This window comes from Leguminivora glycinivorella, chromosome 20 (assembly GCF_023078275.1).
Source record: "Leguminivora glycinivorella isolate SPB_JAAS2020 chromosome 20, LegGlyc_1.1, whole genome shotgun sequence".
Lineage (NCBI taxonomy): Eukaryota > Metazoa > Arthropoda > Insecta > Lepidoptera > Tortricidae > Leguminivora > Leguminivora glycinivorella.
This window is the reverse complement of record NC_062990.1, coordinates 721,270-747,121: the sequence shown is the minus strand read 5'-3', so window position 1 is coordinate 747,121 and position 25,852 is coordinate 721,270. Positions and strand designations below refer to the sequence as shown.

Genomic DNA, 25,852 nt, shown 5'->3' with positions numbered 1-25,852 from the left:
TTCCTGTTAAACTTGTTGGGATTACCGTTAAAATGGCTTTTCCGTGACTCGTGCTAAGCGATGAGATGCGTTCACAGTATGCTTATGATTGTTTATGCATATTTATCATGGCTTTCTCGTTTATTTCCAATCTACGTTTCCCTTAAGATCTAATCACAAATCATCCCACATGCATTTTGCAATAAGATGTCAACTCAAAAATTTTACATTTTATTGCAAAATTCATGTGGGATAACACATTATTGCGTATCAGCAATCAGCATCCAATATGTTAGTGGTTGATTTGTTTATTTCTCACATTCAACTTCGAAACTTATTTACCCAAACCCAAACCTTACTTTTCTAAAAATGATTGGAGTTCATGATTATTATATTTACTAATTTACTTACTTACTAAGTAATTTATTGGATTCAAGCCAGGTAAAAGGAAGTAGGTACTCTTATCACTCAACCACACATAAGAAACTCCTCGCGAAATCACCTTTTTTTTGCACCTACTTCATTGTGAATAAACGATTATCTAAGTTTAATACTTACCCCCTTATTCATAATCGTTCACTAAAGTTATCAAATTGGTGTGATAAAAAAGGACAAACGTTTTTTATCGGCTTGTTAACTTTGGTGAACGTTTATGAATAAGGGGGTTATTCTTTCTACTACATTTTGTAGCTTTACTTACAGAGTCTTCTTTAGCTACTTGCATCAATAGTGCACCTACGTCAATGCACTCGCATCGATTACAAATGCACAGGATCAATTGAGGATGTGGGTCGACTTATACGAGAATTGCTACAAAGCATTTAATCTTTTATAGACCTTATCTCCTCGTATGAAGGTTGAATAGGCAACATTGTTGATGATACGGGCGTTACAGTATGATGCAATCAATTTAGTTTGGGATTAGTACTGAGTGATACTTAGACTTTTGACTTATATGATAAAAACGACGGTGTTCTCAAATCCTTTCGTATTATTCGTCACCTAGCACTCATAGTACAAGCTTTGCTTAGTTTGGGGCTAGGTTGATCTGTGTAAGGTGTCCCCCTATATTTATTTATTTATTGTTCTGAATATTATTATGGGCAGTATGAATCTTTTTAGTAGTTCCAAAGTAATATCCCCCAATTTCAAAAGAAGGTTTTTGATACATTTGTCTGAAATACGGTATTTCAAATACCTAATTTTTTTGTTTTTCTCGCAATATTTTTGTGTCACACCTTTGTGGCATTTTCTTGAGTTCTGTTTCTTTTTGACAAGTTTGAAACTTTCTTATTATAGTTGGTATTTTAATAGTTTGTTCACCGTGTTTTTTTAACATATCCTTGATTTCTTTAACTCTGTATCTTGTTCTCCCAATAGTTTAGTTTTCTAGCCAGATCATTTTTGATAAATGTACCGAGGTTGTTTTCGCAATACATACATATATTAAATGTTTATGTGTCGGTTGTCTCTCGTGTTAGTTTACGCTGTAAATCGCTTTATGGACCATTAATGCTGGAATCAATCACCCTGACCGTGTTGGTGATTTAGGGTCAGCGATTTCTGGACTGTTTTCATTTTGAAATATGACTTCATTATAATTGGTAGGAGAGTTACGAGTAGATCCTAAATTAGAAGTGTTTTATCGTGAAACTTCTATGAATATGTCACGTTCGTCCACTGGCTGGGCTTTATCTAACTTCAATCTGGATTGTTTTATTTTTGCTTATAATGACCAGCGTGATTGTAATATGATCTAGTGTTGACGAACTTAATTTGGTACTACTTTTAAAAATAAAAGAATTTATTTTTAAGTACGATAGACTGAAATAATACTCACTTTGGCCACTGCTGAGCTCTATATTACCCTTGTTATAGTGGTAGTAATTATCTCTAACTACTTACTTCGAAAGGATTGCGACAAAAACCCATTCCATTAAATATCGTTTAATTTCGTCGAAAGACTGACGCATATTGACTGACGGATACACGAACTTTTGTAAGTTGTTTATTATTGTAAGTTTCTACAGTTAGCTTTAGCTCCTATGCCCTGTTTTCGATAAGGAGAATTCCTACGGAATTTAGGCCGTTTAAACATTATTTACATTCCGAACAGTTCTAAACACTATTGTTTTTATACAACATCGGTGTTTTGTAAATTTGCATTTGAATGTTTAATAGTTCTATTTATTTGGTAGCAAATTAAAAATGTTTCACTATAAACTTAGGCCATATGAGTATTTAAACAGAAAACATTTCAAACTATTTTTCCAAATCCTTATTAAGCTCCGTGTGAAAATTATTATCTACGAATTTATATAGCACTATAAGTAGGTATGTCTACGATTCGTGGTCATATTTTGCTTAATATGACTTATGACATTGAACTCTTAGTTCCTTACGCAAATTAAATAATCTTGTGTCATTGAATCTCTTGTTTTGTAAACACTGTTTCGAAATCTAAGAGGACTTGCATAAATACCAGTACTTGGCTCCCAGTTATGTTTACTATATCCCCGTTGTGTAAACCTTCCTGTACTGCTTGATCAGGATATTATGACACGTGTGTTGTAATGATTGTTTTGCCTTTCTCTTGCTTAACGGTGGATGTAATGTCTTTAATGGTTTTGTTGTTTGAACACAAACAGGTGTTACCTTCGTGTCTTACAATAACAGCAATAATATTTGACGTTCTATGCATAAAATGTTCTTATGCTTCATCTGCAAAAAGTAGGGAAAGGTATTTCAAATTAAAACGTCCTTATTGCGTTAGAAGCGTTAGGAACCTTTTGTAATGTGAAGCAATGTCTGTTGTACTTATATTGACCGGGATATAGACCGGGATTACCTTTTTGATTTTTGTAAAAAAAAGGTAATCACGGTCTATATCCCGGTCAATATAAGTCTAATGAAAATAACCGTGAATCATTCAAAACTCTCAATGTCTGTTGTACTTACTGTTGGCTAAATATATAGCTTACCTTTATGTACCAATGCTGTTTACAGTCTTCCTTTGTTTACTCTTTTGATATATTTACTAAATTGGTTATAAGGAACATATTACTTATTCCTCATCGTCAAAATACATCATTTGGTTAACATTGAAAACGCTGTTGATAAAGTCATCCTGTAGGCTATCGAATTTATATACTTACCTACTGCTAAAATAAATGGAACTGACTACTATTATCTAACTTATGATAAGTGACATATTTATAGTCACTTTTAATTATTAATTATTTAATATTACTTGTTCCAGTTTGTTACTAACATAGATAATAAGCGACTTAATTAACACATTTCTTGGACCATTTGATGTCTGAATTAAATAAATAAATAAAATTAAATAGTGCCTACTTGTATAGTAGCAATAGCAAACAGTTGGCAAATTAATAATCTAAAAAATATTGGTATTTGTAAATAAAAAGTAAGTAAATATCACTATATATGCCCAAATGACTGTCAGTAACTCCGAGATCTTTTGTCACAAGTGCGTTCATTTAAATATTCATAGTTTTATCTGGTGTAATAATATAATGACTTAATTTGCCTTTACCTATCAGCTCTTGTAATTGCCGCTAATCATTCAAGCCACATCGGAATGCTGAGCATTTCCCTCGTTGCTTCTATTATAATGAGACAACGTGTTGACGCTCCGGCCCGTTCAGAATGGGATGAGATCATCGCTAATTTATTAACACTATTGCACTTCGAACAGCGCCTTATGGCTTTAGTTCCTAAAGTCTCTTGTGATGTTTTTCTTTTTAAAGATTTGACTGGTGGATGAGTATTTGCGGCCAGTTTTTGTTAAGCACCGTTTTGGATTATGTTAATGTTGTTTTTGGAAGTTCTAGAATTGTTAGATCATTTGAAATATAATGTTACCTGAGTTTGCAATTAGACTGACGTAATATTTATAATTCTTAGACTACCTAAAACATCACCTTTTTTGCTCGTTAATATCATCGTAATTAGTAATAATTTTGAATTGTTCTATTATTTTTGCAATTATGTCATTCTGTTGTTTCCTCTTCCATTATATTGACGTATTGATGAATAATTTGAGCTACAAATGCTGTTAGTGGTTAAAATGATTATTTATTTGTATTGTAATTTCAGTTGTGACTAAAACATTACATTTTGTAATTGGTTTATTTTCATCTTTATTTCCTTATTCAATTTTATTGAAAACGTTTAATTTACAATCAACGTTAGGTAAAAACTTACGAAACCTTGATAATCTGCTGTTTGTTTTATATAGGTACCGTTTCGATTTTGCTCTATTTCCTAATCGTTTTAGCCCTATTCTCTTCAAATATTTTAGTTTTTGATGTCTGATGTCTGTCTTCGGTAAGGGTCTTGAATCTTGGGCTGTTGATGTCTGAGTTTGCCCATAATGTTCTGGATTTGTACTTTGTCTCGTTTGTGTGTCTTTTTACGACTTAGGTGGTTGTGGTAAGTTTTCGTCATGCATTTAATATTTTTTGTTGTCTGAATTTTTATTTTGTTATCGTCCTCGTGTGGTCAGTTTATGTAAATTATAATTACTTCGCACTGTCCCACGTTATCCGAACGGTTATCAGCGCGACATTGAACTCTTTCCGTGGTAACGTGTGGGCTTGTTTTATATTTACTTTTAGGTACATTTGTCCCGTTTCCTTATTCACATGTGTTGTATTCGACAGGAAATATCGATTCTCTTTTTTATAGATCAGATGCTTTGGTAAGTAGTGTTTTATTTATTTTTATAAGATGGCGCTGAGGACTTTTTATTTATTATTATTATAATATTTATTTACTAATAACATTCCATACTCTTTGTGATATCCATTATGTGATGTCATTTCATTATAGGTATACGAATATTAAGAATTTGAATAAAACCTTTATCGTTTTCATACAGGCTGTGTACAAGCAAGCAAGTACACTTGCTGTAGACACTATACATATAAAACAGATTTTAGAAAATATTGTCGAATGTTTATTTTTTGCGATCACTGCCGCCAATGGTTACAAAACATCAGTAGTGTTGGAGGTGCGTTTCCGGCCTTTAAGATGAAATTTATAAAGAGTATGGTCTGTTATTACTTGACTAGAACCAACCTACAGTACCTATCATAGTCTAACATAATATTTTTCCGTACAGGAGAGTCGAAACGAGAGGGTTCCTCCGAAGAGCCGACGGCGCCCGAACCCGAGACGGAGGCCGCTGATGCCAGCAAGGACCCGCCGAAAGACACCAAGTAAGTACTGAAGACACTAAAGGACCTCACTGACTATCAGTACGCCGGACGGCAATGGCCTGTCAGAAGTAAAAAGCCGAATAATCGACTGAAATGATAGTCAGCGGGTTCCTTTAGTAAGATAATAGTGTGAACTGTGAACGATGGTGGTATAAAAACTCGACTTCTTAAATGTTCTGTATTTGTCGTATCTTAAATACTATAATATTCACGCATTTGACAGATGAAAACTGTCCATCTGCATTTAATAATAGTTGGCATCAGAGTGAGTTTCGGATCTGTTTTTGTATAGCATTAACTGTAAGAACATTTTAATGTGCACTGTCTAGTCCAAATAAAGCGCTTCGAGATACAACATTTCAATTTTCAATGTTTGTGGTAGATCCATTTAGGTATTTATAATAGCATAGAGGAATAAGTAACGGAAGAGTTCATACATCAGTAAATGCGGGTTATTTTTATAGGCATAGTTAAGTGACATCTAGCGACAATCACGCGTCAAAAGCGTGAATTATCAGTACCACTACTCGATACTAGGTAGCAACTGTGTCTCGTCTGCCAGAGATTTAATATTAAAAGAGTTTACAAAGATTGAAAACAGAATACTGATTAATACTATTGTAATTAATATTAGCTAAAAATTGGTGAGCATTAGACTTTTCGTTCGTCGCGACATGTATTGACAACTAGCAGTACTGATATGACTGATTTACGCTAGTTGACGCGTGATTGTCGCTAGATGTCACTTAACTATGCCTATACAAATAACCCGCATTTACTTAGGTAGGTTAGGTATTTCGGTAGGTTAGGTAATATCTAAATACATGCCCTTTACTATTGCTACGATTATGCGTTGGCGTTTGCACTAACAACTACAAATCCTACTCGTTTAAGTTCCTTCTTCGCTTGAAATAAGGTTGAAGTATAGTATTAATTTTCTGAGATGAACTTTTCGCTTTTGCCGTAATCTGTTAAACAAAGGCCTTTGTTTCTATTATTGACGGCGGCTAGCTCCCGTTTAAACGGCACGTGTTCAAATCCATAAAAAGCCCTATAACACGTTTTGTCATCTTAAAAAAAAAGTTACCTGCATACTGCAATCCATACTATCCATCCATACTATCCATACTAATATTATAAATGCGAAAGTAACTCTGTCTGTCTGTCTGTCTGTCTGTCTGTCTGTCTGTCTGTCTGTCTGTCTGTCTGTTACGCTTTCCCGCTTAAACCACGCAGCCGATTTTGATGAAATTTGGAACAGACAATCTTTAGACCCTGAGACAGAACATAGGCTACTTTTTATTTCGAAAAAAAGGGATGAAGGGGTTGAAAAAGAGGTTGAAAGTTTGTATGGGATTTCTTAATTTTAAATGATAAAACCATGAAACTTTATATTTTAGCACTTGATAAGAAATCATTAAACATATATTTAAAGTCACATACAGGTCGAACGCGATTAATTAACATTATTTTTACTTTTAAAATAAACATGGTGGGAAATAAACATTAACTAAAAGCGGGTAGATTATATTTATTTGTCTACCCCGAACATTTATATAAATTAAGATCGGGTAGTTTTGTGTTGTTTACATCTCCGGTGACATTTTGCTGGGAGAAGACTGACGTTCCGCGACCACGGCCAGTGCAACCTGGCCGAAACGTTGGGAAAAAAGGTAAAAATAATGTTAATTAATCGCGTTCGACCTGTATGTGACTTTAAATATGTGTACAAAGCGCGAGAACTTAAAGTGTTATATCATTAAACATCTTGATAAGGGATAAGGATAGGGATAGGGATAGGGATAGGGATAGGGATAGCGATAGGGATAGCGATAGGGATAGCGATAGCGATAGCGATAGCGATAGCGATAGCGATAGGGATACGGATACGGATAATATGGGTATCGTTAGAGGGATACGGATAATCGGTCGGCGGTCTCTTACAATCAATGTGCTCTAAGACGATCGTTGTTTGCTTGCTTGAAGATTACGTTTGCGATAAGTATAAGTAATAGGCCCGTCGTTTTACGAACGTCTACCCGCCACTCTCAGAAATGAAACATCGGATGATGTATTTGGGCGCCGACTAAAGGAATTGTTATTGAACAAAACGCTTTATTCTGTCAAAGAATATAAAGAATAAGATATGTACAATTATTTATTTTCATTTTAAATAAAATATATATGTAACTTTGATTGACATTACCTCAGAAATGAAACATCGGATGATGTATTTGGGCGCCGACTAAAGGAATTGTTATTGAACAAAACGCTTTATTCTGTCAAAGAATATAAAGAATAAGATATGTACAATTATTTATTTTCATTTTAAATAAAATATATATGTAACTTTGATTGACATTACCTAGGAGGTCCTAGCCGAATATAGTTATACTCGTAGTTATTTGTCACTTTTGATATATGATAGGTATTTTGTTGTATATTTTTTTATTTTTTCCTGTATACTTAATTTTACTACTGACATCGAATGATTTAGATTTTAGACCATTATTATAATTTATTATTATTTTGATATTGTGTAATGACGATCTTTTTGTGAATGCATTTTATTTTATTCTGACATGTAAAATTTAATGTACATTTTCAATGAGAAATAAATTAATCTAATCTAATCTAATCTAAGCAAAATGTAAAAAATTTTAAGGGATAATAGAAAAAAGTACTTTTTACCCACCGATCATAGTGTCGAAATACGGGCTATGTGGGATGTTTATAAAGGTTTCCCCAGCGTATATAGAATTACCTACGCTGTGGTCGATGTGTAATATTTCTACAATCATTGCAAGCAAAAGTATTATGTGCAATCGAAATAATCGCAGATAAATATACCTACAGAGAAACCTAAGGATCCAAATGAAAATCTTAATGAATACTTTTATTACGCGGGCGAAGCCGCGGGTAAAAGCTAGTATTATACTAAATGGGAAAGTGTGTGTGTCTGTTTGTCCGTCTTTCACGGCAAAACGGAGCGATGAATTGACGTGATTTTTAAGTGGAGATAGTTGTAGGGATGGAGAGTGACATAGGCTACTTTTTGTCTCTTTCAAACCCTCCATTTCCCTAATCTGGGGGGTGGAAGTTTGTATGGAGCATTCAGCAATTTTCGAATTTAACGCGAGCGAAGCCGCGGGCAAAAGCTAGTCTGTTTAATAAATTTGAACCTTATTGCTATCATGATAGTTGCTTTTTAACTACACTGAGACTTTAGCACGTGCTGTGAAAACGGGAGCTAGCCGCCATGAGTAATAGAAACAAAGGCCCTTGTTTATAGTAAGGCGGCGGAATTGAAAAAAGTCGTCTAGTTTTGAAGTTGATGTGACTGGAGAGTATACTGCTGACAAGTGGTATCGTTGTGATCGGTAGACTTTACTGAGTACGAAATAATGACTTGTCACTTTCTCAGACTGTGGGGGGGTTAACTATGACGTCACAAAGATCGCGGTCCCGGGTTTCAATTTTTTGCCAATTTGTCTAGAACCCCTTATCCAATTTTGAAAAATGAGGTGTCGATTGAAAGCGTATAACATGCTGATTAAGATTTATTATATGTGAAGAGTATAGTTTTGTTAGTTATTTTTTAATTAATAATATTGCAAAAAATACTTTTTTTTTACTCTCTTTTTTGATTTTTGTGACTCAAAAAGGCAATGAAAACGGCCACTTAGCTAAAAAATATGTTATATAAATCATTTAACTACATTATTAAGCTATCTGTTGCTTTTTAAATTTCTACGATCGGATAATAAATAAGCAAACTACAACCACATACCTGTAGGCGGGGAGTACCGCTTGACACGCGTTCCCATACATTCGGCGTCTACCAAATTACACCTCGCGCAAAATTCGTTTCAAGCAGATATACCTCTAATCTTATTCATCGTAACCTATCAATATTGGTATCATTTGAAAGTACAATTAAAGTACTTTAAGAAACAATGTCAATCATTTTCATAAAATCAATAATCGCCAGTCTGCGGTGGTTACAAAGGAAAAAAGTGGGTATGCAATTTGACTGGTTTCCTAGGTTTGATACCCTAGACGAGTTTAAAAGGGGAGGTAAAGGTGACATATGGGTTGTTCTCTGGCCTAAAAGCTATACAGAGGGTCAGGGAGAAAAAAACTAGGGTTTAAGTTTAGTTTTAAGTTATTTTTTCTTTTATTTGTTGATTTTATTGTGTTTAATTTTTTTGTAATTTTATCAAGGATACACATTGGTTTCTTTTGCTGAAAATTCCCTTTTTTATGAGAAATGTTATGAATTTCATGGCATTTTCCGATAGAGACTAAAATTAACTTTCAAATAAGGCCACATAGTCATACTGATACATAGTCATACCCTTAATATTATATAAGTAAAAGTATGACTATGTGGCCTACTGATACATAGTCATACCCTTAATATTATATAAGTAAAAGTATGACTATGTGGCCTTATTTGAAAGTTAATTTTAGTCTCTATCGGAAAATGCCATGAAATTCATAACATTTCTCATAAAAAAGGGAATTTTCAGCAAAAGAAACCAATGTGTATCCTTGATAAAATTACAAAAAAATTAAACACAATAAAATCAACAAATAAAAGAAAAAATAACTTAAAACTAAACTTAAACCCTAGTTTTTTCTCCCCTGACCCTCTGTGTAGCTTTTAGGCCAGAGAAAAACCCATATGTCACCTTTACCTCCCCTTTTAAACTCGTCTAGGGTATCAAACCTAGGAAACCAGTCAAATTGCATACCCACTTTTTCCTTTGTAACCACCACAGACTGGCGATTATTGATTTAAAAAAAATGATTGACATTGTTTTTTAAAGTACTTTAATTGTGCTTTCAAATGATATCAATTTTGATAGGTTACGATGAATAAGATTAGAGGTATATCTGCTTGAAACGAATTTTGCGCGAGGTGTAATTTGGTAGACGCCGAATGTATGGGAACGCGTGTCAAGCGGTACTCCCCGCCTACAGGTATGTGGTTGTAGTTTGCTCATTTATTATCCGATCGTAGAAATTCAAAAAGCAACAGATAGCTTAATAATGTAGTTAAATGATTTATATAACATATTTTTTAGCTAAGTGGCCGTTTTCATTGCCTTTTTGAGTCACAAAAATCAAAAAAGAGAGTAAAAAAAACGTATTTTTTGCATTATTGTTAATTAAAAAATAACTAACAAAACTATACTTTTCACATATAATAAATCTTAATCAGCATGTTATACGCTTTCAATCGACACCTCATTTTTCAAAATTGGATAAGGGGTTCTAGACAAATTGGCAAAAAATTTAAACCCGGGACCGCGATCTTTGTGACGTCATAGTTAACCCCCCCACAGTCTGAGAAAGTGACAAGTCATTATTTCGTACTCAGTAAAGTCTACCGATCACAACGATACCACTTGTCAGCAGTATACTCTCCAGTCACATCAACTTTTCCCGAGACCCTCTCGCCGCTCTACTATTAACAGATTACGGCAAAAGCGAAAAGTTCATCTCAGAAAATTCATACTATAGTTGTCTAGTAAATAAAACACAGCGGTGACTAACGCCTATATCTAAACGATAGCACAAAGGTTTTGTTTGTAAACAGTAGTTTTATGGCTGGTTTTATACCTACGTGGCGTAAAAAAGTACATTTTGTTGATTTAACTACGTTTGAAGGTCGGACATTCGGTCTATTTCAGAATGATTGTTAATGTGACAAATTCCTATAGAATTTTCTGATACAAGTAGATACGCTTAATATGTTCAAGTCTACACATTATACACTTTGAAAGTAACGAGTATGAAACGCCATCTATTAAACAATGAAAGCACGACGCGATTTTGTTTTGCTACTCGCTAATAGGTGGCGTTGTTGATGCCGTTCTTTGGTAAATTCTAAATAATTTGTATTTACGAGGCATATAAGTATTTTACAGAGGGATCAGCATAATATGAAACAGATAAACCTCATGCTGGCGCCATCTATGTAAATTATTGTAAACCTTTGACTGCTACCAACCTGTACTCTATTATAAGGAATCTTGATTGTCAAGCGCTGTTGTCCACACTTTTAACAGAAGAAACCGTAAATCTTATTATATAAATAGTATAAATATACATAATATGAGCCACATCGATTCAATAGGGTAGATGTAGATGTAGTGTAGGGACGCCTGGCGGGAAATAGGCGGGCTGTTGATCACATGGTGCGTTCATTCAGCCCTGCAGATTCAATAAGTAGGCACTATAGTTTCAATTCGGAAGTCTGCAATCTTTGGAATAATAGCTAGTAATAAATAATAACACTTATTCTCATCCCTTCAGTTGGCGCGCAGCGTCATCTGGCGGCCGCGGAGTGAACCGCGCGGAGAGCTGTCGCGAGCGCGACCCGCCGCGCCGCGGCAAACATCGGAACGCGAGCGACCCCAACCGACTGACCGCGCACAACAACCAGTAAGTACCAAATATTGCCGATAGATGGCGCTGTGATATAAGTTGAAGAGGTAGTGTTTTTCAGTAGGAATGTTGAGCTTTGGTTGAAAATTAGTTTTGAGCTGAAATTTCATAAGATTTATGCTGTGATAAAGGAAATAATACAGAAATCAACAGAAAGGATATTGTTATTGTCATTTACATAGGGATCATGATGATCACAAAGAGTTTTTTTATTGGAAAACACTGTCTTAAAACTAGTGTGGTTGTTAAAGTAAGTCAATAATTATCGTCTTTGACGTATACTAGTACTTTTAAACATATGTAACCCCAAAAAGTGATGATTATAGGTTTTGTTTTATAAATTGACAACACCGCTTTACCAGATTATACATTAAGCTATTTGAGCTGTATTGGGTTATGATGTATGATGAAACTGACACAAAAAATCCTTGAATTCTCTTCATACTTTCATAATATTGACTTGCTTTGACGTCCCACTATTTGCATTCCAGATATCGATCAGAAATACACTTTGATCACCTTCGATATTATATCAACCCGATTGACGTTAAGACTAACACGTCCAAAACCAACAGACGCCATCTTGTTTTTTTTTTTATTTCATTTAAAATAGAAACTAAACTTAATTCCTACCGAGGCAGACATTAAAAAGACTTAAGTAAATTCATATCAGTGGAAAATAAACTTTATAAAAATCGGAACAGGGTTGCGATTTGATTGAACAAGGTCAAATGCGATGGTAGTTTGTATGTAAACAAACGAATTTCAACAGTATTGTTTACCTGAAAAAGTTTATTTTTATTTGAAATCGATTAATTCCTTAATTTATCTAATCTCAGCACTCCATTCCGTTTTTAACTTTATCACTTTTGTTTTTAAAATCGAATTTCGATTGCGGATAAAAGTAATACCTTGATCCGTGTGCAGAGTCTCGCATTCTGTACAGTATTAAAATATAGATGCGGACAAAGTTCCAAAAATATCTATACACGACCTTATTTCTACAGTTCTACACCTTATTAACCCTTAAATCCATAGTAAGTATTAATTAAATGCATCATCTATTTTTGACTCTATTGACAGCATGTCAAAATTAAAATTTGAATAAATCTTTGTCAAGGTCATGCATTTAAGGGTTAAACAAAGTCCCCCGCCGCGCCGCGTCTGTCTGTATATGTGTTCGCTATAGACTCAAAAACTACTTAACGAATTTTCATGCGGTTTTCACCTATGAATAGAGTAATTCTCGAGGAAGGTTTAGGTATAGTATTTTTTGAGATTTTGTTTGAATTGGTTGAAATTTGACGATGTTTTCTAAGCGAGTCTGACTAAATCCCGCTGTCTGAAAGGTTTAAACGAAAACGCTGCCCAAACCGTTTGAGCTATATCAAAACAATGTATTTATGGTGAAATTGTGTCTCTCTGGTAGGGTTGCCAACCGTACTATATAATATAGTACTGTACTATATTTTGGCCCAGCGTACTATATTCTATATGAAGCATATATAGTACGCAAAAGTACTATATTTTTGGGGTCCATGCCAGTGGCGAATTTACACTAGGGTCAAACCGCCAGGAGCGGCGTTTTGATAATGAAAAAAATTTCGCGCTCGCTCCGCTCGCGCTTTTATTCATATTTACTTCGTTCTGACCTGCAAATATTGCAGTTACGTATAAAGCCACCGTTGTTTGCAAACATTTGTATTTTTCCCATGATACATGAAATAACTACATTTCTTAAGGGGATTCTCTACTCCGATGAGCTTCAATTTGAATCCATTGGTATTATGAATATTACGATAGTTTCTAAAGCATATCATATTAACAGAATCGTCTTTAAACAAACTAGCATCCCATAATTAGGTACTTACTTCACAGCTCATTGATTCTGTGATATTTATCATCAAAGTTGAACTATTTTAGGACCGAAACTGGTTCTTTGGTCAAATTTTTTGCCTTAATTAGTTTTAAATTAAAATCGCTTTTGCATTTTTATAAAAGTCTAGATTTCATTGAAGTAAAAATGTTTTTAAAACAATGTCAAATTTCATAAAAAATATAAGTACTTATAATATGGGTATTTTTTTAAAATATGAGTCTTGTAAAAAAAGTAAGTAGGTAACTATTGAAATTAATAGTACATTGTGCAACAAGGGAGGTAAGGGGGACATTATAGACGTGTGTGCCGCAGGCAGGAGTGAATAATAGACACGTCTTTAATGTCCTTACCTCCTAAATTACACACAATGCTTTTCATCACATTTGAGAGAAAAATACAGAGGAAACAGTCAAAAGGCAAAACCTTCAACCAGCGGCGTTGCGACCAGTAGTGTATCTTGATCTACATCAGATTATTCATGTTAAATCCATTGTTTTTGATAACAAACACTTTTTGAACGAAAACAAACATGAAAATACTGCATATAAATTAAATGCAACGTTCAAAAAAGCATATAAATCATATATTTGAACTAAAATTTCACTTATTTTTCATTCATTTAAATATTTTGATCTGTTGTACTATCCGCTGCCAGGCAACGGTGGGTGTCTCGCGTATGCACGCGGTCAAGCGCGAGTAGAGAGCATATTGTCAGATTGTAAATTATAACAATTTATCTGAGTTAAATTTACTAAATAAATGCGAAACACACTGAAATAATCGTAAAAGATAAATAAAATGCATTTTTCATACCGTATAATATCTTTTATAGCTTAATAGTAAAATTCTGGTTGTGCAATAAAAATCCTAGGTAGATTGAAATATCCTTTGCCTGAAGTATTTTACTGATTGTATTCATTTTTAAAACTAAATCCATTATTCCCTTGGGAATAAAATAGTACATTATGCTTCAGTACCTACACGTAGACGCAATGATACCTTTAAACAGCAAATGTGATGAAAAAGAATATTAATAGGTATGTAAGTAAAAATTGCATACCTGACAATAAATTTAGAAAGTGATAGAAGACTCAATATTGCATATTTTTCGAAATACGCCATATAAGGTAACGGACCCAATCATGGACAGTTTAAGAAAAATTTTCGCCTCTTTTTGATATTTCACTGATAAATGTAAAAATTCTACCGCTAAGCGTGTTAAATCTTGAATGTCCAATCCTTCTTTTACATTTCAAGCGTATTGCAGTATGGATACTCCTATTGGTTTCTTCATAGTTAACAAATTAAAAATAGGTGTTTTTTCTCCAATTATGGACGGCAGTTCTCCAGTAATGGATCCCCCATTATGGACAGTGAAATAAGTTTAAAATTTTACTTTTAAAGCCAACTGATACTCAATGATTCAATATTATATACCATAAATGCAATTAGTTTGAGTTATTTTAACATAGGATTGTTTCTTGTAAATTTTGGTTTTGTAAATTGTTCCTTGTCCATCATAGGAGGTAGGCAGTTTTTCGGTTCCAGTAATGGACACTCGCAAAATAACGCCATTTCTTTATATCTTTGGAGCAACAAACTAGTATGTTTTATACCTTATCTCATGCCTAATGCAGTAAGTAAAACGCATTCAAGTTTACACCGAGTATTATTTTTTTTATTATTTTTTACATGAACTCAACTCTCTTAGCAACAGTACTAAGAATTCGTCTTGATATTTTTTTCAGTAAACTGATGAATTTTATCTTGTCGCCAAATCCTTCAGAAATAACCGAATTAATTGAAACTTCAAAATGAAACAGCTCTACAACTCTAGTTTATGGTACATAGCCGTCAGTTTTTAGAAACTAATTTTAGATACTTATTTTTAAGGATTTGTGTTTTTTTGTCCATAATGGCATCACCGTCCATTATAGGGTATTTCACCTTATATTGTTGGTGTTCAATAAAACATTTGGTACATTACATACAATAAACAACTAGTTATATATTACGCTAAGTAAAACATTCGACAACATGAAAGTTTGCTTTTTTTAAAAAGGCCAAATGTTAAGTTGGTAAATGTGAGCTTGGCAAATAAAACAATAAGTTGGGAAATGAACATTCGGCGGAATAAATTGCGCGAAACGTGAGTTGGTAAGTGATATTCGGCCATACAACTTTCGACGATACTTAAATAAGAGAACCAATGCAACACAAAACTTGTCAAAAATCGATGAAAACCGAATGGAGCCCCTTAGTGTGGACAGAAAGCACGATCTCTACGACTTGGTTATCGATTATCTGTACCGTACTATATTTTATTTCGGTGTACTATATTTTTTAGATGGAATTTTCTAAAATACTATATTTCCCTAAAAAAAAGTTGGCAACCCTACTCTCTGGGTTAGTGGGCTGCCAACTGTCAAATCTAAATATATAAAAGAAGAAGCTGACTGACTGACATATCAACGCACAGCCGAAACCGCTGGTCCTAGAGATTTCAAATTTGGCACGTAGGTTCCTTATGTAGTGTAGAGGAGCACTAAGAAAGGATTTTCCAAAATTCACCTCCTAAGGGGGTCAAATGGGGGTTCAAAGTTTGTATGGGGAAACAAGATTAGTTTGACTATTTTATTCGAAACTTCACAGGAAGATTCCTTAAGACATATGACTGAATACGTGTTTCAGGTTTTTTGAAAATTTAACCCCTAAAAGGGTGAAAAGGGGGTGATAAAGTCAAAAAATCAATATGGGTATCGTTTTTATGGTTTATCGGGTCGCTGATCACGATAAATACAACGTTTTTAAAATATAACGAGGCGGAAGTGAAATACCTTCTCCCCTGCTGTGGTGCAATGGGGTTTAAATATCAAAAATATATATAAAAGAAGATATTAACTGACTGACTGACATATCAACGCACAGCCGAAACCGCTGGCCCTAGAGATGTCAAATTTGGCACGTAGGTTCCAGATAGTGTAGAGGAGCACTAAGAAAGGATTTTTCAAAATTCGCCTCCTAAGGGGCTCAAATGGGGGTTCAAAGTTTGTATGGGGAAACAAGATTAGTTTGACTATTTTATACGAAACTTCACAGGAGGATTCCTAAAGACATATGACTAAATACATGTTTCAGGTTTTTTGAAAATTTGACCCCTAAAGGGGTGCAAAGGGGTAAAGTCAAAAACACAATATGGGTATCGTTTTTATGGTTTATCGAGTCGCTGATCACGATAAATACAACGATTTTAAAATCTAATGAGGTGGAAAAGAAATTTTCTCCCCTGTTGTAGTGCAATAGGGTTAAAATATCCAAAATAGCCATAAGAGGAGCACTAAGAAAGGATTTTTCAAAGTTCACCTCCTAGCATGATAATTTGACAGGGGCAAGGACAGGGACAGGGATAGGGACAGGGACAGGGACGGGGACAGGGACAGGGACAGGGACAGGGACAGGGACAGGAACGGGATAGGGTTACGGTTAAGGTTAGGGATAGGGATAGGGATAGGGATAGGGATAGGGATAGGGATAGGGATAGGGGTAGGGGTAGGGGTAGGGGTAGGGGTAGGGGTAGGGGTAGGGGTAGGGGTAGGGGTAGGGGTAGGGGTAGGGGTAGGGGTAGGGATAGGGATAGGGATAGGGATAGGGATAGGGATAGGGATAGGGATAGGGATAGGGATAGGGATAGGGATAGGGATAGGGATAGGGATAGGGATAGGGATAGGGATAGGAATAGGGGACGGGGACGGGGATAGGGATAGGGGAGGGACGGGGACAGGGACGGGGCGGGGACGGGGACGAGGACAAGGATAGAGATAGGGACGGGGATAAGAATAGGGATTGGGGTCGGAATAATCGGTCGGCAATCGATATCTAGGCAGTGTAAAATGCAGGTGGCTCAGTGGGAAGGGATTAGTACGTAGGCATCGGCGAGTATCCTGCATCCAAGAAGATCATTGTTTGCTTGCCTTTTATATGTTTACGTTTGCAATAAGCAAAATGGAAAAAATTGTAAGCGATAATGCAAGGAAGTACTTTTTACCCTACCGACCATAGCGTCGAGATACTGGCTATGTGGGTTGTATGAAGTTTCCCCAGTATAAATATTTATATAGGTAAAATACATACATTTTCGTACCTACTACCTACGCTGTGGTCGCTGTGTAACAATTCTACAATCATTGCAAGAATTTCTTTTAAAAAAATAGTAATATGTGTAAGGTACAGTCAGCCAAAAAGCAGTGTAAGGTTCTTGGCTGACCGTACAGCAAATAGATCAGTTACAATGGCCCCCCAGTCGAGAATTGCCCCGCTTTACCTTAATCGAAATAATTGCGGACAGATGTACCTACAAAGAAACCTACGGATCCAAATGAAAATCTTATTTTTTGTAAACGTTTCAATAAGAATACTTTTATTACGCGGGCGAAGCCGCGGGTAAAAGCTAGTTCCATATAAAATGGTGGGTTTAACCCTCGGGTTAACCCTTCATGTTCGTTGGTGCAAATGGCCCTGATACACTGAGAGAAAATACAACCAGTTTTCGTGTTCGTTCAACAAGTTTTTTGGTTAAAATAGCGCCTACATGTTCTTTGGTTCAAACAACAAGCTATTGTCATTTGAATCGGCAATATATTTGAATCAACAAGTCGATTTTATAAAAACAACCTGACACATATTGTTTTAAACATACGTTTGGCTGATTCAAACGGATAAACCGCAACAAGTCGAACTTGTTAAATTCACAATGCAAATTTCTCTCAGTGTAGGTCTACAAATAGTCCGCGATGGATGGATGGATAGTCCGATATGTCTATCTTTTACGGATAGCTTACCATTTTTATGATAATTCCCGTGCGTAGCCGTGGCGGGCCGCTAGTTGCTTATACGTTGAAGATGTGGATACATATATTTGGCCCCTTGTCCGCATATATATTTAATACCGTTGACTGTACATTTGTTTGTGGCGAGAGCTCGTTTTATATTGGTTTGTACAGTTTCAGTTTAAAGGTAAGTATTTCAGTCTGTGGCCGTCGCGAAGCGAATCCGTACGCATTGCGGTTGCATTTCTTTGAGTTTGTACAGAAATAGTGTGATTTTAGTGACGTTTTTTGTGATTTTGGTTGATTTGAAGTAAGGTTTGATAAAATATAGGTACTTTGATACACGGTGCTTGGCACATGACCCGACAAAGTTTTTGTAGTGTTTAGTGTCATTTTTGTCCTTAGTACCTTGGTCCTGGGACGTTTCTGGGGATACCATTTTTTTATGTTTCTTCCTTAATCATGCATGTACAGGTTTAAAAGTAGGTATTTCAAGGACCTAAGGTAGTTAGGTACAAATAAATATCGAATCAAAAATGTATGTTTGGGTATTGTACGTGCTATTTTTATAACCTTTTTTTGGGAAATTTGACACTTCCTGACAGGTGAATTTAATATTATTAGTAACTAGCTTACTTCAATAAGGTTTCAGGAATATAATAGGTACAGTCGAGTTCATAAATATTTGTACATTTCTTCACCTTAACTCTATGTAATAAGGGGGAAAATGTACACATATTTATGAATCGACTGTAGAACAATAAGTACAGTAAGTTATTAGAATGCATTCATTCGTTAATAGATGTCGGTAATTTGAATGATAATACAGAAGTATGTGACCTTCTGTATGTACGAGTAGATATTGGAATGACACTGTTTTCTTAAGAGAATAAGCATACGTACGTAATTCAAGAGAAAACTATAATAGTAAGTTGACTACAAAGAGATGTATACACTTTTTCACCTTATTGCATTGTAACAAGGTAAAAAACCGGCCAAGAGCGTGTCGGGCCACGCTCAGTGTAGGGTTCCGTAGTTTTCCGTATTTTTCTCAAAAACTACTGAACCTATCAAGTTCAAAACAATTTTCCTAGAAAGTCTTTATAAAGTTCTACATTTGTGATTTTTTTCATAATTTTTAAACATATGGTTCAAAAGTTAGAGGGGGGGGGACGCACTTTTTTTTACTTTAGGAGCGATTATTTCCGAAAATATTAATATTATCAAAAAATGATCTTAGTAAACCCTTATTCATTTTTAAATACCTATCCAAAAATATATCACACGTTGGGGTTAGAATGAAAAACAATATTAGCCCCCACTTTACATGTAGGGGGGGTACCCTAATAAAACATTTTTTTCCATTTTTTATTTTTGCACTTTGTTGGCGTGATTGATATACATATTGGTACCAAATTTCAGTTTTCTAGTGCTTACGGTTACTGAGATTATCCGCGGACGGACGGACGGACGGACGGACGGACGGACGGACGGACGGACGGACGGACGGACGGACGGACAGACAGACATGGCGAAACTATAAGGGTTCCTAGTTGACTACGGAACCCTAAAAATTGATACATCTCTTTGTAGTCGACTGTACATACATACAATTGATACAATATATATATACACACACCTTAATAAAAAATTGTGTCTATGTAACAAAATTTGATTCAAGTATAATTCAAAAGTGTCTATTGATAACCACAGAACTATTAATTAGTTTAGATTTGAACCCTGAACCTCCTTTGTAAGTAGTTAGAACACACGAGTAAGAGGCTGGTTATAATATGTTTGAACTATTTTTATCTCATTAGTCATCTTTTTCTAAGATTATACACCGTGTTTCACTTAACACTAAAAACCTGAAAACCGTTTGTTCAGAATCGAGAGTAGAATCGATTGAGCTATATCTTGATGGGGGTAATATTTTTTGTTTTAATTTGTATTATTAGTTATTGTTTACGTGCCCATTCTACAAATTCGTAATACAACATTGTGCATATCATATTGCTAGAGGTTGTATACCTTTTTCAGTATTTAGGGGTATTAATACTGGCTGGTTACTTGGACGATTATTTTTTCCGCTACGAGTTTGACGTTGTGCGTCACTTTAATTTTAAAGTTTATCATAAGTCATAACAAATTGAACTCTTACCTAATTACAACCTTGTCATTTTGAATGTTAGGTTTAAATTTGCTTACTGCGTCACCTGTCCAATTTGAAGTTTACTGTTTACTGTGACACAGTTTAACGTGCTTTACAGTGACATAGCTGTCTATTGGTAAACCTTATGTCGTTGCAGTAACGTACACAATTAATCAGTTTTAAGGTTTACGATGGTAGCTAGCAATTATTTTATTGAGTGTAGAGTTAAAAGTCGAGTAGAGCTGCACAGAAAATTAAATATTCAATTTAAAAAAATAATAATCATCAAATTAAAAAATGAATATTCTAGATACGTTTAAAAAAATAAAAATCAGTTGGGGTGTCTGAGGTTTTGAGTGATACCGAAAACACGGTGTATAGAGATGATAAAATACAGGGCGGGAAAGACAACCCGACCACACATTATTAATAAGTTACTAACGTAACAGATCCTTCACTTGCCCGCAAAACGACAAATACCTTCGCTGTTTTAACTAATACTAGCAAGTTACTACGTAAAACTCAGAAGAATAGTAGGTGCGTGCCACACGACTACACAGGCCACTTGTTCATTCGAATGAACGGCTAGCGTGTAGGTAGTTAACGCGCGACCGCGAGCAAGTGACGTAGGCCTGACTCGACATACTAAATCGTGACCGCATTTTAACTAAAATGTTACGGTATGTCATGGAACAACTCCTAAGTGAAATCCACTTGCGTCGCTTCGTATAACATAATGTACATATATTACGCTCAATTACCTTCACGACTTTTTCACAACGTTTTTCCTGTGTGTCAAGTTATCAAAGTCCCAAACCCTTTCATCGCTTATCGTTTATACAGGTGTTGCTCGCTCCATTAGCAGAAGCGGGCGGTAACGAGATTTGTCTAGAGGGGGAGGGTAGAGGGGGGAGAATAGACTATTGGTTGGAGTAGACAAAGCAAGCGCAAGGGCAGTCGATATCAGATATATCGGAGCGGCTAAATGCACATAAGTATCTGAACACTCTTCTATTGTAAAGGCGTTAGTGTTTCCCCAAACATTATCGACGCGGAATCACCTCTTGCCGACCAAAAACGCTCGTTAGCATAGAGGAATAAGTAAAGGAAGAGTTGTAACTCCATTGCATACATCAGTAAATGCGGGTTATTTGTATAGGCATAGTTAAGTGACATCTAGCGACAATCACGCGTGGAAACCTTTGCAGTGACGTTTTAATTCAATTTTTGTGACATGTTTTTGTAATTTATATTGTTTAAGCGTCCTGAATAAAGTTTTTTCTATTTCTATAAATATTGTTAGCCTGTCTCTGTAGGAATGCAGTACTTGCGGCGTCTAGTTATCTATGGTCTGTGGTGTTTTATAAAGCTCTCTCCGTGGGATTGAAGTTTTAATGGAAAACTTTAGATTTAAGACAATTTAAGTCTCGGCTAGTCAAGTGGAGAGGTTAAATATTTGACTTGTTGTAATGAGATGGGACGGCAATGTCATCAGTGTATAGTTACTTTTGAAATACTTCAGGTGTATTAGTTGAATCGGGTCTTTTATAATTACTTAATGTAATGAGTTTTTAAAGTAATAGTTATAGAACATTTTGAAATAATGACGAAGTCAAGTTATAAATAAGTATACTTACTTGCTTGAAATAAGAGTTTTAATGATTCACGATTAGTTTAATTAGACTTATGTGACATCTCGTACACTGGCGATCAAATATATGAAAGAGGCGCGTTCCTAGCACACATTCTAAGCTCGTGTAGGTGAACGCGTACCATGCTTGTATGAGTGAGATATGGCAGGTCGACTGTTCGCGTTCGCGTTTGACAGGCAGTAACTGTGAGGTAACCGAGAGGGATGGGAAGGGGAGTTGGCGGCATTTTCAGCGGGGAGCGGGAGTGGCCATACTGTACGATAGTACTCTTTATTATATTGTGCTTATATTGACCGGGATATAGACCGCGATTACCTTTTTGATTTTTAAGAGAGCTCTCGAAAAAAAATGTACGAGAATTGTACTAAATCGTATACGCTTATTTAAAAAATATGTACACGTAGGTACATATTGTTTTCTTGTAAAAATATTTTTTTTATTAGCGTCCAATGTAGTACAATTCTCGTACCTACATATTTTTTGATTAACAAGAAAGTTGCAAATTGGACTGTTACATAGTGAAATAGATTGATCATTGTTTTCTTGTAAATACGTGTTGTACATTTTTTTTAAATTAGCGTACAATTTAGTACAATTCTCGTACATTTTTTTGATGTAACTTTGGATTCCGTACGATACCAAGTTACCGCTAGAAAGTATGACACCAAAAGAATTTTATAAAACATTCGTAGATGAAATGCTTGTGTTCTGAAAGGATAAATCAATACGTTGTATCGCACCTCACCCTGTATGTGTATATATACACCCTGTACACAAACGCGATTGTCTATTGTCGAGCACGTATTGTCCTGATTGTCCATACGCTAACCATAACACCTTATATTGTACTCATAACACTCACACAACTATACGCCTTAATAACTAACGCGTAGAGTTGAACATTGCAGCCGACAGTGAGTCAGCTAGGTATTACTCGTTATGAAGTTTATACAGTCACGGTATTTAATATGTACACGGACAAAGTACCAAATATATGTATACATGACCTTACTCCCCACACTAGTGTCGTCTCCCTGCCGGTTATTAAGGGTACCAGAACTCAACGAAAGTGCGGTGTGAACAGCACAGGGAGGACCTACAGAACTAATTTGTTCCGTCTATAGTCCTTTGAGTCGTCGGCACCCTGAACCCTCCTTAAAAATAAGTACACAGCAAAAAGTGTGCACAAGTTTGGGTCAGCAACGTGCATGTGACACCCGTTGAGTTGCAGGCGTCCGTAGGTTACGGTGACCGCTTTCCATCAGGCGGACCGTATGCCTATTTGCCACCGACGTATAAAAAATACACGACCTTATTCGCATAGATTAAAGTCGTGTATACATGTTTTGAGCACCTTGTCCGTGTACATATGATATTGTCAGTACTCATTATAAAGTCTTTACAATTTTGAACCGTAATAGTAAACAATAGAGATGATTATTCAATAGTAGCGAAGATTAGAGGGTGTGCGAATGTCAACTCTAATGGAAAGGGATAAAGTGTAGAATTTAGTTGTTATGCGTAATTGTTTCATTCGTTGAAATTTGAGCTTTGTACTGAAGTTATAAGGTACAGTTTTGATTGGATGTGATTTGTAAGGCATGGTTACATTTTGTACATTATATTGGGTCGTTTGTAAAGGGATTGAAGATGAAATGGGTTTGAAAGCGAATGAACACGAAGATGGGTATTTAGTGTGTCGTGTCCTTCATCTTTACGAGCATTTTCAGAATCTGGGACCCCCTAATTAGCGTAAGTTGTTAACGAAAATTAACTCACTGTCAGTTTTGTGACGATACTTAAGCATGAAATTTCTATAAAAATTTGTTTTTGTGTTAATTACATAAACTTTAAGCAAAGAGGATCGAGTATTATAGAGAGTTACTGTCAAAGTAAAATGTGTAATCACAGTGCATAGACTGCCATCTCTCGACACAAGCATAAAACTTTTGAACCTCAGTCTTGACTATTTGGCCCATATTCTTAGCTTGATATGTGTTCAAATGTCAAATATTAATATTAGCGCCATCTAGCTGAGCATACCCCAAAGGTGTAACGCCATCTTGGCCACCGTACCTTTTTCTCTAGGGCTTTGAGGTACGTTTTTTTCTTAGACTTTATCCGTCTATACGGAGTTACATATGTCTTTGCTTTAAGCGATAATCTACATTCAGAATGTGAAAAAAGTAAATTTTTAGACAGGTTTTATGCCTAATTGTCGTCACAAAACTGACAGCGACAGCGAGTTAATTTTTGTTAACAACTTACGCTTATTGGGGGATCCCAAATTCTGAAAATTCCCTTACACTTGGTTGCAAGTATGTTATGTTTCACGCACGTGATGTGGAATGAGTATTAATTTAATGTCCATACTAATTATAGAGGAATAAGTAACGGAAGAGTTGTAACTCTATACATCAGTAAATGCTGGTTATTTGTATAGGCATAGTTAAGTGACATCTAGCGACAATTGGCAAACGCTAGTGATTTTATATAATAATGCTCAGAAAATTAAAGATTTATATAGGGATCATCCACATATTACGTCACACCAAATTTCAGGTTTTTGGACCCCTCCCCCCCCCTGTCACGCTTTTTTGTATCCCTTTAACAGGGCTTGTCACATTTAGTATGACCCCCCCCTCCCCCTTACACTGTGACGTAATATATGGATGACGCCATACTAGGTAGTTATTTACTGATATGACAAACATACGTATTAGTAAATGTCCCTACCGGGATTCAAACCCTGTTGGCCCTGTCAGCTCTTATCGGCTTCATGTTCAGTACCGATTGGTACCAATTAATGACTGTTGACTGCACTTAGATTATCCTTTTGAACTCGTACTAGCTAACTATTTTCTTTCTAGATTTTTGTAAAAAATAAGAGATATTTATAACATTACACTTTTGCCGAAGCCGACTGTACACAGTATAATAATAAGTACAGAGAAAGCATCAGTATTCTGCTATATATCGTCCCGCGGGAAACGTTCGATGAATATATCATTTCGATATCGGTTTCACCATTTATTACGACGTTTCGATATCGGCCTTGCTTATGTACGAACCGGGTTATGTGTTTGTTAATATTTATATTAAATTCTATATTAGTTACTTTAGAACATATGACCGAAATATGATTATAATTCTGGTAACCACGTTATCAAATTCTGTGAAATTCGGCTAACTTTTTTACAAGCAGAAACATCTACAATCGATGCCACATTAGAAGTAGAAAAAACTCCAAAGGCCGTGGGTTCAAGTCTCAGACAAGACAGTAATTGTTCACTTTTAAATTCGTTTTAAAATTTTTGAAGAAAAACTAGAGTTAGGTATTGGCTGTTTCATTTAATAATTGTATAAAAAATCCTAATCAATGTATTTGAAGAATACCCTTATATGTAGGTACTTGACAAGGATTCCATAGTCATCGAGATTCGAGTTAGTGCTAGGTCACAGCATGATGAAGCAAAAAAAGACACTAAAAATCCAAAATAATTCAGTCTTGCAAAAATCTGTAAACCCGCATAATAAAGTCCCTATTCGAAAAGCCATTTGCTCTATTTTGAAGGTTAAAAATATTTAGCAGAAACATTGCCAAGAGCGAGATCTCATCAAATGTGTCGCCCGTCATTCCATTGCGTCAATACACGACGTACCTA

The 25,852-nt window shown here is 35.4% G+C and overlaps 1 protein-coding gene across 1 annotated transcript in view; it reads left to right on the top strand.

Annotated features, from left to right (window-relative positions):
• Positions 1 to 25,852, top strand: part of LOC125236896 (A-kinase anchor protein 13-like) — a 279,055-nt gene that overhangs the window by 174,808 nt on the left and 78,395 nt on the right. Inside the window, exons 6-7 of the mRNA XM_048143813.1 lie at positions 5,126 to 5,222; positions 11,547 to 11,675. Coding sequence (XP_047999770.1) covers positions 5,126 to 5,222; positions 11,547 to 11,675 — 226 coding nt within the window. The remainder of the gene's footprint in view (positions 1 to 5,125; positions 5,223 to 11,546; positions 11,676 to 25,852) is intronic.